Source organism: Pteropus alecto, unplaced genomic scaffold (assembly GCF_000325575.1).
Source record: "Pteropus alecto unplaced genomic scaffold, ASM32557v1 scaffold20, whole genome shotgun sequence".
In the NCBI taxonomy this organism is placed as follows: domain Eukaryota; kingdom Metazoa; phylum Chordata; class Mammalia; order Chiroptera; family Pteropodidae; genus Pteropus; species Pteropus alecto.
Window position 1 is genome coordinate 19,056,801 of NW_006436298.1, and position 16,089 is coordinate 19,072,889.

Here is a 16,089-nt window from a genome sequence, read left to right on the forward strand (position 1 = left end):
ATTTAATATTTCCAATTCTAGACACTACAAATGTAATACAAGTTCTAATTAATACAGATTTAAGTGATTCCTGTAGGCTTGTTGAGAGTGGGAAAGATTCTAATTTTTGAAAATGACAGAAAAAAATTTTTTATTTGAGTGAAATCAACTATTTATAAAATATAACTGCTGTCACACAGGCAACACAAATAAATTGCTTGCTCTAATGAACTTTCAAAAATGCATTTTAATCTCATTCCAAAAAGAAAATTTCTAGATACAAACACATCTCATTCAATAATGTTTTAACATACATACATTCAGCAACTTAAAATATTATAAGAATTCAATATTTTCATCTTTTATAATCTCAATATATTATATATTTAATATATAATATATACAATACATAAAGGTAGTCAGCAGGAGTACAAAGTGACTTTTTAAAAGTCTGATCAATATTGATAAATATTTTTAGATTATTAAAAAGAACTATTTAGAATCATAAAATATGGGAGGCCCAAACCTAACAGCAAGATTTCAAATGTTCATATAGCCAATCATTTTGAAAGATTCCCTCAAGGTGAATAAAATACATTTAAAAACAATACTCTTGTTATTCTCAAGCAACAATACTTACAGATATTAAGCATGTACATCTATTAAATTTAAAATTACTATGCAGCTTTCTTTACTGTAATATACAGTAGCTATTGTTTCATTTCTGTTGGATTTGTTGTTGTTGTTTGAAGAGTGACTAACACATTACCAACAGAAGCGACTTTAGCTCCTTTCCCCCCTCTAAAACATGGCTCAGTTTGAAGATTGTTGTACAGGCAGCCATACAAATATTAACAGTACCTTAATACCACTAAGGGAAATCAATCAATAACTAGAGTTATTTGAAAAGTTTCAAAGACTGTTGCAGGTTTCTGTAAACCAAGGTAATCAGAAGTATTACACTTGTAGATAGTCCTCTCACATCAGTTAATACAAGGAGCTAAAATCCCAATGCCACAGTATAGCACTTAACAATCGATTCTGTAATTTTACATGTTATACCATTAATTCACCCTGAGAATACAGAGGAAGTATCTCAAATAGGATATTCCAATATATATTTTTTTCTTTGTATTTGCTTTCTTCTGGTTTTTGTCAGCCCTTCAAGGGCACAAATATTTGAATCCATAGCATGACTTGGATATCCTTTTTTGTAACTGAGATTCATGCCACAGTGAGATACTGGTGATAGAAAAGCCCAAAAAGGCTTGTAGAAAAGAGACAAGCGGCAATCCACCAGGTCAGAAAAGATAAAAGTCCTCGAAAAAGCAGAGGAGTGAAAATGTTTTTTAAGCTGCTCAGCGCCACTGTTATTTGTGTAACAGTTACCTTCATCTTCCCATCAGCAGAGGGTAAGTCTGAGTAAACAGAATTGGAAGGTAGACTAGTATCCACTGGCAAGGTAGAGAAAGATTCTGGATAAATGCCCCAGGAATGATTACCTGGAAAATTCAAGACACAAATAAGACTTGAAGGTTAACTAATTCCAAAGCTTTTTATTTAAAAAAATTAAATTCTTTAACTCATATTTGAAGTTAAGAATAAGAAATTTAGCGTTTGTTAAAAAATAAAATAAAATAATAATCTTTCTATATACTTGTTAAAAAAAGCACTTAATTTGACCAGGCTATAATCTGGCTTTATTAGTAAAAGCACGCACAAAAGCTACAAGTCTAATTTACTTTTAATAACTACCAGATTTTAATAAAATCTGGTAAAATAAAAACAATTTGTTCCTTGTATAATGCATGAATCAACTACCTCTACTGGAGTGACAAAGACAGACTCAATAACTTCTTAGAATTCTTTTCTCCCTTAGAATAACAGAATAAATTTCTTCCTCAGAAACTAACTACGATTTCAATGTGAAAGACTATTAATAGCTTCTAGAAAATTTTTCATCATATACTTTCCAATGTTGGATAGGATATGAGTCACACAATATACAACTGAGCTACTCCTTTATGTTCCATAGATTCCTAAAGGACATTTACATCTATCATCAGCTCTATGGTACTTACTAAACCCACCTAAAGAATACTTTTAGTTCCTTTAGCTTCTTAAACCCTCACATTGGCACCAAGGGAAATGATCAATACCATAAATGACAGTTCTTGAATGACACCACACAGGGACTTGACAGCTTAGTGAACACACTTATAGAAGAACTTTGTTCCTCCATGGAGAAATCTTTATTTTTTCAATATAAATTTTCACCAAAGGATTCTATAATTCATATAAGTTTACAAGAACCTTGTAATAATTTAAATGTTAAACACTAACAAAATCTTAAATCCCTTTACAACACAAAATGGCTAAGATCAACAGTGCTCACTCAAGTTATTCAATAAATTTGGAAATTAATCTCTAGTAAATAATTCTTATAAGTAAAACATAACATTAGGAATCAATTTTTACAGCTAAAGTCTCCCATGTTTCCTTTTAAAACTTTTATGAAGAGAAACAATTTTAAGAGGCATATTTCTTTGTAGGTAACAAAAAGCATTATTAATTACAGGTAGAAAATAAAACCTACCTAGTGTTTTTAAAAGCAGAGTTGTATGAAGAAGCATTACCAGAGGTGCCACATACTGCAGTGCAATGACACAAAGGTAATAAAAGACTCGAGCCACCTGCAACCAACAACATTCTTAAGTGTCTAATATGGCTGACATGTTATGAGTGATTTAAACTTTCATATAATTATCAAACTTAATTTCTTAAGAGACAAGTAATCTTTTCCTGCTAAGGAAGCTAAATGGTAATAAGTTTGCATTTCATTATAAATGTTCCTAAACTGATTTCAGAAGGCTCGGTTTGAAGATAAGTTTTTTAAAATGTGAAAATATTAAAATAGATACCTTAAAAATAATTAAGTGATTAATATAAATTGAACAAAATAACCACTAAAAGTCAAATGGTATATATTCACTTACATTTCAAATATAAAACAAAATGCTAAAATCTCTAAGAGATACCTAAAACATCAAACTAAAAACAATAACTGGCAGTCATATATGAGCATAAACCCCTCGAAAATAAAAACATTAAATTATTAACCCATATGAATATATTTACTGAGGTCAATGTATAGAGTATGAAAATATACAAAAAGAAAAACAGAAAAGTTGTTTGAATCTTGATCAACACTCCTGACCTATAAATGTGTGAGTCAAAAACAGGACTCAATCCAATTCTCTAAGAAAAAAAACATGATCAGGTTATAGGTCCAGTCCATTACATTATAATGTTAAATATTTAACTGAATTCTTAACAATTTACAACTGAGTTACTCCTCTATGTTCCACAGATTCCTAAAGGAATTTACATCAATCATGAGCTCTGTAGTACCTACTAAGCCCACTCAAATAATACTTTTAGTTCTTCTAGCTTCTTAAACTCCATTATATTTAACTTAATCCTCATTAAGTTAAATATTTACATTTCATGTTCAATACTTAGAATAATCTTAAAAGTCACTGAAACTAATATTTCTTACCCTTTAATTCATAAAGGCTAAACAATAGGTTGTAATGTTTTTCAAATCAATTAGGGGGGTCTCATTTTAGTAACAGTAGACATATCACAGCTTTGGACCACCCAACTGTATGATACTTAAAACACTTATGGTAGGGAGAGGAACTGAGACCCTATTTTCTTCATTTAGCACCAAAATCAGATCAAGGTCTCTTTGGGTTCTGTCTGTTTAAAATTATCCTATTTATTTACAATAAGAATACTATGAAATAAAATGATTATTAAAGAAAACCAAATTTTTTTCTAGTAACACACAGTATTTGCTATTTTTCATTTTAACTAGTTTAAAACTTACCATTTTCTGTAGCTCAACCGTACTTATTCGCCCTGCTTCTTTCTTCATCTGATCCACACATTTCTGGGCTAAGTTTAAATAAGCTTGCAGGTGACTACGCATCATGGCCAATCTCAAAGCACACAATAGGATTATTATCCAGAGTCGCAGAGTATCGAATGTAGCTTCTGTCATTCTACAGAGCAAAAAAGTTGACATGGTGCTCTCAAAGACCAAAATATTCTAACATGCTAGTTATATATGTTAATGTTCACCATATAATATAGGGAACCTGTACTTAGCTAGAGTTGGAGATGTAAAGCAAAAGTATCCCACCATCATAGACTTAACAATATAATACTTTCACTTGCATAACAGAACCAGATAAGTAAATGTATCATGACAGTAAAGTAGTAACAGATATCTAGAAGAAAAAAGTAGAGCAGTACTTGAGATCCTTTGTTTTCATTTACCCTTTTCCATGGGGGGAAAAAACTGGCTGAGGAATGAAGAGATGTGGATGCTCTTAAACTGGAAATCAGAAGAAACAGGAGACTGCCTGTGGAACTCTCTAGTCAATGACCCATCTATTACTGGCTAGAGTTTTGTCTGATTATATATATATTTGCATAGGCTCTTTCAATCTGCTGAGTTCCTGACTGAGATGACTGGAAAAAAAATCAAGATTCTGATATATTATGAAGAAAGCAGAGGCCTCAGATTTCTCTCCAACAAGTCACTTAACCTGCTATGTGCTGAAGCTGGCTCAATTTCTGAGCAATCAGTCAAGGCTAAGGTAAGGACTCCACATGAAATGCATCCTTAGAACATTTTTTTCAGAAACTAGACTACTGGTGAAGGCTCCTTAAAGGACTTTAGAAAGAAGAGAATTTCTGATGTCCTTTTGGGGTTTAATGTTTTTAAAGGACCATAGTTTCTGCTTTGATAAAGTCACATTGTGAGTAATTTGAAAGTAATGACTAGACCATGCTTGGCATCTAGTCTACTTTCTAGCACATACCAGGTACTTAATATATGACTGTTGAAATGTGTGGAGTGATCTGCCAGAATAGGAAGACAAGGGTCTCCCTCAAATTTCTAAGACCTTGAGGGTAAAATATATGGCTATAAAGAAAAACAAATGGGAAAAGATAAAACACCTTATAACACTCCTCCTCCAAACAGTTTCATTATCACCTCTTCCTTCTGTCCAGTTTTAAGTACCTAGGAAAGGAACTAAAATATAGAAGTTGCCTGGGGCAATAAAGTTGAACAGTACAGGAAACAGAAAAGGCAGAGAGGAAGATGTAGAAGTGTACACTTTTGTTTGAACTATTTATGAAATGGAGGTCAGAAATGGGGATGGAACAAAGGCTTTATTATGTGTAGGCTCTCTTGGTTTCCTTTTTACAAAGTCATGAGTGCACATGGATATAAAAATTCCAATGGAAAAGAACTGTTGCCTAGGAAAGATAAAGGCATAACTTTTTATCCACACATTTCAACTATATTGAACAATGAGTGTAAGGAGACAGTCACGTGAGATAGTACACAAGATGCCAAGGCCATCCACAGCCTTGAAACTTTCCAGGAGGCCTACAGACAACTAACTGTGCTTCGTGGAGTTGTGCAACAAGGAGGCCTGACTGGTAGCATCTTGAAGACAGCTATTCCATAGGTTGTGAGGGTGCTAGATAATAGGAATGGAGGCAATGGAATAAAGCAGTGTATCAAAAAATATTGCTCAATTTTGAGCAGTTCAGGATTTAGAATAATAGTCATTAAACTGTACCTTCTTATTCAGATTATTTAACTAACTTTATAAATATCTTGAAATTGATTTGATGGGGTATCTCAGGAAGGCTGAGCTGGGATAAAATGCATAGGTACAGAATAGGCAGAAGACATTTCTCCAAAGTCCTGAAGCCATTCTAGGTTTCACCATATATGTTTTCCTTTGGTTTTCTTCTTATGAGGTCATGAGTACACACTGACTCTGTTTACCCACATTTTATTATTTTGATGCTAAATCAGAACACATGGATGGATTAAAATATATTTCTGGGTTGAAACTGCACTATAACCATTTAGTCCATGTTACATATGAAGAATGCCACTCGTTTCCTCCTTCAGCTCATTCTCTTTGATTAGGGCAACATTCTTTCTCAATTTACCACATATACTTCGAATTTTAAACAAAAAATAAAAATCACAACGTAATGGTCTGACAAAGATTAAGGTGAAGCAGAGACAAGGCTGTAATTGTGTTGGAATTGCTTATGAAACAGGTCAAAAATGGAGATAGGACAAAGGAAACAAAGCTATAGGAAGAGGGTTCTAGGTCTTCATACACAATAAAAATTTTCCTATAATTTAATATATACCCAAGTGAAAGAATTCCTTATCCCCATTTCCTTTAAGTGTAGGAATTTGTACTAATTGCTACTAATCTGCACAAAGTTTAGTAAAGCTGAAAATGAGAAATGAATATTGGTATAACTACCAAATGCTTTATATATTCCAAATCTGACTGAATAACCTTAGCCAAATCATTTAATTTCTGAGTCTGTTATTTCATCTATAAAATGAGAACTGTAATCACAAACAGAATTACTATAAGAATAAACATATAAAAAATGTAAAGTATCAATACCTGATACATAATAACTGATGTATGATGAATACATCATAAATACTGGGTTACCTTGTTTTTCTAATTAAACTAAGGCAAATATAAAGTCAGAGAACATAATTATAGGAGCATAAAATCCAACTGCTATGACAAAGCTTCATAGAAGGACTGGGAATGCTTTCAATATCAAAGACATGAGTTAGAAGTTTCTCTGAGATTTTGTCTATAACTCTAAGATCCTTAGGATATACTTTTAAACATTTAGTGAATCTGTCAAGTTAAAATTAACATTAAAGCATACTTGTGTGGAGAAAAAATATTACAACTTCTATAAATACTTCCCTAGTTCGATAAGACTAACTCAAAAAAAAAAAAAAGTCATGGTCATCACTGATTATATACTCCAAGACAAATTTGTATCAGAATCTAAAAGAAAAATATAATGTAAAACTATGTATTTTATACTGTGGAGTCAATGACTAGTCAGGTTTTCTATTTAAAATTTGATAAGGCAAAGCAGTGAAAGGAACATTTATTAAGCACTTACTTCCAGCTGGTTACATTACATATGTTCTTTCATTTAATTCCAATGATAACTTGGTGAAGTAGATACTATTATCTTCATTTTCCAGATGGGGAAACAGAGGCTCAGGAAAGTGAAATAATTTTCTTCAAGTGACAGTTTTAGTGAAGATCAGAAATGGGGTTTAAACCAGCTCTGTCTGAATTTTTCTATTACTCTAACATAGTTCCACAAGGCTAATGACTTAACATATAGTTATTAATGCCTTTTAAAAAATTGTTTCTATGTTTCCTTACCATCTTCTTTTGTTAAAATATAGTTGCTTAACGGGGAAATATGATCTAATATTAGATAATAATGTTAAGGCATTATTTTTTAATTTTGATAGGTGTATAATATTGCTATGTAGGAAAATGTCATTTTTTAGAATTGCATACTAAAGTAATTAGGAGTGAAAATGTTATGCCTCTAATTTATTTGAAAAACTACATCCAAATACAAAACAAAAACAGGATGAAGCAAATATGGGAGATGTTAATAACTATTATAGGGGCTTCATATGTGACTTTCCATTTATACTTATTTATTCCTCCATAATTTTCACAATTAAAAAATAAAAAATGCACAAAGTATCTTAAAAATAGGTACAATGACAGTAGAAAAATGTCAGATAACAGCTAACAACTGTTCAGTAAGTGAGAAACTTGCAAGTGTATAAGATAATATTAATGCAGGGTAATAATCATTCACATTTATTAATGAAGATCACAGAAGATTAAATGATGACCTGAAGCTTCAATTTTATGACACATCTTTTAGCACTTTTATTAATATTTTAAAAATACAGTGTCCTGATATTCTCCTTGAAAAACTTATATACACTATATAACATTTTGGAAACAGTTCAGATTACATAATGAAACAAAAATTAGCCCTCAAATACCCATACTTACAATGGGACACTTTCTTTACCCAATGGTGGGTTCATAATGTAGTCTTTGGTGATTGGTTTTACCCAGAGCAGAACCATAAATAAAGGTGCCAAGAAGTTGATATGAAGTAATGTTCTGAAAGTATGTAAGAAATAAACATAAAAATCCAGAAACAAAATACACTAATAAACTACATAAACTTGGGACTACAAAACGAATATGAAAACTTATTTTCAGTTATTCTATATTTAAGGTACTACTGTATCATTATTTTATATTTTCATTATCACTTAACACTGATTTGACCCCTTGAAAAAATACTTCATTATCTTAATTTTTCAGATGAGAACATTTAGATCCAGGAAGGTTAAACGACTTGCTCATAGCAATATTTCAGGTTAGAGGCAGATCTAGCACTAAACTTTAAATCTGTTCAATTCAATTCTAGTGTTCTTTAACAATGTCCTGTATCTCCCTGATTTAACACACAGGTACTTAAACGATTCTCTAACTTTTCACAGTCAATCAATCCAATGGATTCTCAGTATACAGGAGTTATCTTTTGATACTTTTTCTTGTAACTGAAACAAAATGCCTCATTATTTATAAATAAGAGACAGTAATTAGCAAGGTCCATTATCCTAGGAGGTGTGTAGCAAGTGGAACCTATTGCAACAACTTATAACTCAGGAACCTTCCAATATATAATGATCATATATATTGTTTTAATTACATTGCTAAATCATAAGTGGTTCACATATTTTTGTATCTTCTTGAATATAAACATACTGGAAATTAATTTTCCTACCCTTTACAAACCAAGGAAATTTACATTACTCCTAACAAAGCAATATACCTAATATAGCAAAAGGTTTTAGGTATGAGCTATAACATCGTTAACTCTTGTCCCAAGTTTGTACCCTACAGAGACGTATGACTAGTAGTGATTTTTCTTATTTTAGAAAAAAGAGAAATTTTTCAGATTATTTTATTACCAAGTACTTTCATTATCAACCATGATGAAGGGTTTTAAACACACACCACCCTTAAAATATCATTTCAATGCAAATGATAGTAATCTATGTGAGGAAACAAGAGGCTGGGTCAAGAAACCATGAACACCTGACAGGGATAGGTGGAACTGTGGTTCTAAGTTCTGGCATTAAAGTAAATATTAGTGCCTGGCCACAGAATGCTGCTCTTTGTGACAGTCATGCTACTCCCACAAGAGAACTAGCTTGCCCATACCCCTGTATCAAGGCAGAGTGCAACAACACAATGGGAGCTACAGTAAAATAAAATACTGTAAAATACAACAAAATACAATACAATAAAATAAAACTCAAAATCCCCAAGGGGAAAAACCTTAAAATAGCCAAGTTTTACGAAGAGGACACTAAAATGTGGCTCTACCCCACCCCAAACCGCCACTAAATGTTTTAAATGTTTTTATAAAGTAATTCTTTCATTTCATAGGCTGGGTAAACCATCGGGTACAAGGAAGAAAGCAGCAGTATTAGATACGCAGTGTTGCTAGGGAACACTCTAGTATTGAGGAGCAGCCCACAGCGGTTTCAGTAGCTGGTGCAGGGCTCCCCTCCACCCACCCTTTCAGCTTATTTAAATCATAACACTGGGGTTAAAGGACTGAAGTGTGTGTAGAGAGGAGGAGTGAGAAACAGGTTTTGTTTTAAAAGAAGCCATTAGAGAAGATGGTAGGAGGGAGGCAAAATGTAGCCACGAGCATGCTGAGTAAGAGGAGAAAAAGAGGGATGGAGTGTACTGGGAGGTGAGAATAAGTAAATACACACATAAAGCATATGTAAAAAAAAAAATGGAGGTAAGGAAAAAATAAGACGGTCAAAATTAAAATAAAGGAAAATGACTTAGGTAAGAGAGATAAGAACGTAAGATTAGAGAATCGGTATCATTAAGGTATGGCATTTTAAAGGACAGAAATCACTAAGAGAAACTTAATGACTATAAATACATGTATCAAAAAGGACTATTCTCAACTTGAGCTTAACTGCAAAACAAAAAGATGAGATGGGAATTTGAGTCTAGATATGAGTTGGAGATACTCTACCAAGGTGTCTACGGCAACAGAAAAATATCTGTGATGACCACAAAGAATATAGTAAATGGGCTTTGAACTATATGTGTATATATATACTTTTTTTCTATTTGAAAACTAAAAATTTAATAGTTAAAAGTAATCTATATTTGATATTATACGGTATTAGCAATCCCCAAATAAAACAATGTATATTTTAATGAGTCTTACAAATATATCTGCTGTATACAGATTTCACTCTCAAAAAAATTTTAAAATATTTTCAATAAAAGTATCAATTTAAATAAATTTATATAAAATTTAAATAAAATATTTTAATTAAGATGTTCTGCTTTAAGGAAATTTATATAGATGCTTAGTTCAGTGTAGAGATTACAATATCATAAAATTCACCTGAGTTAAAAAGAACTAAAATATTGATTTTTTTCCATTTTAACAAGTAAAACGATTTTGTAATTGATGTTGTATTTTCTGAACACAGGACTTAAAATTTTAAATGAATAAAAGAAACTCGCTTATAGTGCAAAGAGAAAGCAGTGTGACATTAAACGATTATTCATTAATTTTCAACACAACAATTTATGATTTCATTACAATAATATACCTTCATTAAGATGGAAAACATATATTTATCTGCATGTGCTTATGTACATTTTCCGCTTACTGTGTAATTTTTTCTGTTGCCAAATTCAGGGCATCCAGATGCATTTGAGCCAGCCGTAATCCAGGAAATGTCAAAAAAGCCCCAATGAGTGAACAGAAAATAGCCAGGAAAAATTTGAAAGTAAGTTTTGAAACAGGACTCCTAAAAATAAAATTTTTAAAAAGCTGATAAATTTTTAGAGTTAACTTTATAGGAATTTCCTTTCTTCTAATCAATTACTTTAAAAACCGCAATAACAATAGTACAACGTAAATGTCTACAAACTGACTGTTCTTATTCAATTACCTATAATGGGTTTTGGTGAACTGTACAGTAAACCAGGCATTCTTTAGCCACATTTGTAACAATCCAACCTACATATTAACACAGAATTTGATATATCACTCAGATATAAATTTAATTTTAATCTCTGGTGGCAGAGGAACTAAATTAAATCCAAGCAAGAATTCTATGAAAGAATTCTATATACAAATGTAAAAATTACGAGTAAGAATATTTCTAAAAATGACAGTTCTATTTGGAAAAAAAACTCCTTTCACTGATTAAAAATAAAGAACTACTTAATAACAAATGCTATTTTACTAAAAATAGAAAAAAATTTAAATTTAAATCATGCTTAATATTAAAAAAAACTTACTGAGATTCTAAACCTTGCTTTTCAAGAAACTGCATCGCACTGTCTGAAAAATTTGTAAACCCTGTAGGGGAAAAAAAATTACTCTTATCACAGGAGTAAAATACAGGATCTATCTTTGGAAATAAAACGCTGGAAAACAGAGCATCTTAAATTTTAAAGTGACTAGTTTAGCTCTTTCATGTGCTAATTAGTATGCCATAATGCAATAAAATTTGGTTATTAGCAGGAATAGTCTTTGAAAACACTCCTTTGATATTTGTATATTCCATGAGTGTGCATAAAATTTGCATTAAGATTTGCATTCTTATCTATGTGAGTAAACTTTAGCATTACAGAAATTTCTTTAACTGTAAGGAAAAATGGAGAGGGAGCAATATTTCTGGAAAAAGTTAACAAAAAAACATCTAAAAGAAAAAAGGAGGATCTTAATAATAAAGGTTAATTATTTAGAACATTACAGAACATGCGCTTCAAACCTAATTTTAAAAACTTATCAGATATAAAACTTACTTAAATATTGAAGTCAAAAATATTAACACTAGATAAAGGAAAACTGATTTTTATAGTTGTATGAAATTATTACCTGTTTCAAGTCCAAATTCCAGATAATTTTCTGTTACAATCAAGACTGCCATTGCTTTCACGAAGAAAAAAAATCCAAAGGTAACACAGACTGATCTTTCACCACCATCTTTTACTTTAAAATAGTGTGTGGTTAATGAAAATAGAACTTTGCTGCAGAAGGAAAAGTTCAGGAAAAAAACCACAAATAACTTTATGGGAGTTAAACACAACCATCTTTACAGGAATTGAACTCCAATAAAATCTAACTACATTTATTTTGATTCTACAACATGTTTATCTACAAGGTAGCCATTGGAAGAAAGTGAAAAACTCATGAAAATCTAAAGTCTTCCAGGACATAGGACATAAAAATGAAGCAAATCTAAGTGAAGTTTATAATATTTATAATTAATGAAAAATGCACATACCCTCATTAAGCTGTAATTAGAAATGAATGTATTTCTAGTTTTTCTGACTCAAATTTTATTAGAAGGTCATTAAAATAATTTTATAAAATAGGTTCTTGGTGACATGAAAAGCCAAGGTGGAGGTTATATTAGGGAACTATCTTTTGTTGGGCATGTCTGTCAGGTAGTTTATATTTAGAATTAAATACAAATGCACACGAATCATAAGAATCATCCATAAATCATTCAACAACTCAAAACTTGAGAATTACTAATAGCCACTGGTAAATTGTGGTATAAAAACTAAGTATCTGGGATCACCATTTCACGGTATGATTAAACAAAAACCTGTAGAGAAATAAGTTCCAGTTGAGTACAAAAAAACAGTCAAAGGTTTGACATGCTGATCTATTAAAAATTAAAATATTTTAATTTTATATGAAAACATTAAACATAATTTTAGCCGAACTCCTCACAAACTGATCAAATCAAGAGCAAATCAGTGGATGATCTAAACTAGAACCCAGATTTCCACTGTATTGAATTGTTCTCCTTGAAAACATAAATCCACCAAACAAAATAGGGTTCTCGGCAAAAACAAATCTAGGAAAGCAACTTTTACATAAACTATATAGCAAGCATGAAAAATAATAACAGCTGTCATTTAGTACTTGCCAAGTACTACGCATTACCAATTAACTCATTTCAGTCTCACATTAGCCAGCTATTATCATTACTTTATAGATTTTAAAAAACTGTGGCACAGAGAAGTTAAGTAACTTGCCCAAGATCACACAGCTAGAATTGAGGCCATTAGAATTTAAATCTAGGCAGTCTGAATTCAGGGTCTGTTCACTTAATAACTTATTATACTATCTCTACAAAACTGTATATCACAGCTAAGTTACATGGCTGTTTAGCAGTCACACATGAAACCTTTTAAAAATAGAGCTGCCATGACAGAAGTAAATAGTTCAAACGTTCTAACAATCAGAGGAATTCTTATTCAGGAATGGTTGGTCAAGGATAAGGACTCTCATCCATACTCCTTAAAAAAAAGCTGTCTTTTGTCGCCCTATTTAAAAGGGTTTAATAATGTTATTACTCATTTTTTATTATTAGGATATTAACTAGGATACTGGATATAAATGTATTGTCCTGGTGGCTCTAGCTACAGGCACCTGCCCTAAGTTAGCCAACTTGAAGGTAATAAAGATAGATAGATGACTTTTTGGCATCTTTCAAATGGAACTTAAAAATGGAACACACCTCTGCAATACTATAAACTCCATGGTATCAAGGATTCGTCTTTTGTTCACTGTAGTTAGAGGACCAGGAAATGCCTGGCACATAGTAGGTACTCAAACAACTGATGAATAAATTTTGCCATAGAAATGTTTTACACAATAGTTTAGGTGAGCTGAAATAGTGCTAATTCTATACCTTAATGGTAAATAGACCTTTTGAAGTATGATATCAAAAGTTTCCCTGGGATAATATACTCTAAGTAGAAAACAATATACAAAAGGTTTTAGACTAAAAGCTGTTTTTATTGTTGGTAATAACAAATACAAGTTATTTACCACCCATAGTTATAAATTTAAAGGATTTTCTGGGTTTTATAAAGGCTAAGGCTTTGTTTTCCTAAGGCTTATTATGAATAGTTTCCCCTTTGAAATGTCAAAAAAAAAAAAAAATACAGTGCATAGAAATAGCTCATCTTTACCAACCTATTCCTGGGGCAACCAGGCCCCCAGAACAGTGTGTGATGGCAAGTATCTTTACTAACTTCCTTCAGTCAAGCATCTCATTTTTCAGTATCATCCCTTTCTTGCTTTTCACTGTTCTCATCTGTTAATTCTACTCTAGCTAAATAAGCTCCCTTTCACAAAAATCTCTCTTATTTTGCTCAAATACTATGATTCAAGATACTTTCTCAAATTTGTTTTCCTAATTACTTATTAGCAGTATTATTATGTTCCTTGAAAAAATTATGGTCTTGTATACTACAGACCAAATGAACTTTCATGGGCTAATCTTGGCAGGAGGAGGGGGGTCATTTATTTCTGTAAAAAAAGATTATTTTATTTCCAAGCATTTTAGAATACAATCTACATGTAAGTTGGAGGTACTCTCTAAAATCTGCTGTACAAGGAATTAGTTTTGACTGTTTAATATATTCCTTTATAGACTATTATAATGATATTACTTATAATGCTACATTCTATAAAAGTACCTGATTTGCTTCTAAGACAAGACAAAACCAGATAATGAAAAGCTAGATATAACCTCTGAAGTTTTTGATAAAAAATACCTCTGCATGTCTTCTATTTGCTATAATTACAGAATATATGCTCTAGGCTACATATATCTAGAAATACATATATAGAGCTTCAGTATACACCTTCTGAATACATTTACTAGATGTGTTACTTTCACTCTTAATGTCTTCTTATATTCATAACTCAAGTTACATATATATACATACACATATATATAAAATGGTCAAGTATTTGAACAAATTACTTCTTTAATGTAAGAAATAAGACTAATAAAAAAATGCCATTGGTTTACAATTATGACCCCCATCAAATATTCACCACCTTAACACAAAGTTATCTTGCTCAGTTTAACTCTGCAGTACTCTGGTTACAGCACAATATGGAAATCTGAAACTCTACTGAAGTAAAAAGGCTAATCCATATAATAACAGATGTCAGTTTTTCTATGATATTGAACATTAAGGGAAAGGAGAGGCTAAATTATTTTTATAACAAGAAAAATAAATCCTCAATAATATTCTGAACTTTATTGTATAAGTTTTCCCTAAATATATTTGTCAATTGTCTTATTTTGCCAAATAACTTCTAAGTCATTTATAAGCAATAAGAGTATACTGCATCACTGCAAAAGCTGGCATGATTTTGTAATATTAAGCGTAAATAGGACTGTCGAATTAATAGGATATCAAGTTCAATCAAAACTATTAATGGGGGTTTAACAAAGCACATGTAGTTTCCATGTCATTTTAAGATGGAATGTGAATATTTTAAAACTTTTCCACAATTTAATCATGTTCAAGCTACCACTTTTTTCTTTTTTATAAGAATATAATTAATTTCAGAGTTTTTACATTTTTGCCCTCGTGTCTAAGACAAATAATAGTAGTCTACAGCTGCTTTAATGTAAAAAGACTTTCCAATTTTAAAATTACACAATTTCCAAAGGAAAAAATTTATGAAGACTATGAATCCAGGATAGGATTCTGATAGTTACTTGTCTCTAGTGCAAGGCGATAAAGGCAGGACCTGCTCCACCATTAGTGCAAATCAATCCCATTAACCTAGGTGAGAATATATTGTTGTTAATGAAGGATTGTAATGACAGGAGCCAGCTGTGTGTGCAGGCAGAAAAAGAGGTTACAAAGCATTAACCTAAACCATTTTGCATAATCTAAATTCTTGGAATAGTTTTCAAATTAAAAAGGAAATAAAAACATTGTAGTTTAAATTTGCATTATGATTTATTTAGTAGTTCAATTAACAAAGAAAAACTACAAAGTTAAGACTATGTTTAAACTTTCTAACTTCCCATATACATATTAGTCTATTAAACAATTATTTTTAAAACTATGCAATTTTAAAAAGTTATTAATTTTACTTGGATATAATTCTTAATTGTGTTTAAATCTTTTAGCCTTTTCCATAAAAATGTAATCTGAGAGGCACAAAGGATGGCAGCTTAAGAAAGAAAAATCCTCGCCATAATTGATGAATCAGTGGTATAAGCACTGTATTTAAAAATAT

The 16,089-nt window shown here is 31.2% G+C and overlaps 1 protein-coding gene across 5 annotated transcripts in view; it reads right to left on the minus strand.

Annotated features, from left to right (window-relative positions):
• Positions 1–206: 206 nt before the first annotated feature.
• The window catches only part of TMEM161B (transmembrane protein 161B), a 63,277-nt gene continuing 47,394 nt past the window's right edge, over positions 207–16,089 (minus strand). For 3 of the 5 annotated variants that reach the window (XM_006913205.2, XM_015590511.2, XM_025047746.1), the window contains 7 exons: positions 11,896–12,047; positions 11,313–11,373; positions 10,676–10,816; positions 7,959–8,072; positions 3,872–4,046; positions 2,576–2,672; positions 207–1,481 (listed from right to left, as the gene is read on the minus strand). In XM_006913205.2, coding sequence (XP_006913267.1) covers positions 1,204–1,481; positions 2,576–2,672; positions 3,872–4,046; positions 7,959–8,072; positions 10,676–10,816; positions 11,313–11,373; positions 11,896–12,047 — 1,018 coding nt within the window. In that variant the 3' untranslated portion in view covers positions 207–1,203. The remainder of the gene's footprint in view (positions 1,482–2,575; positions 2,673–3,871; positions 4,047–7,958; positions 8,073–10,675; positions 10,817–11,312; positions 11,374–11,895; positions 12,048–16,089) is intronic. The other 2 variants (XM_025047748.1, XM_025047747.1) reach the window with 1 other exon arrangement.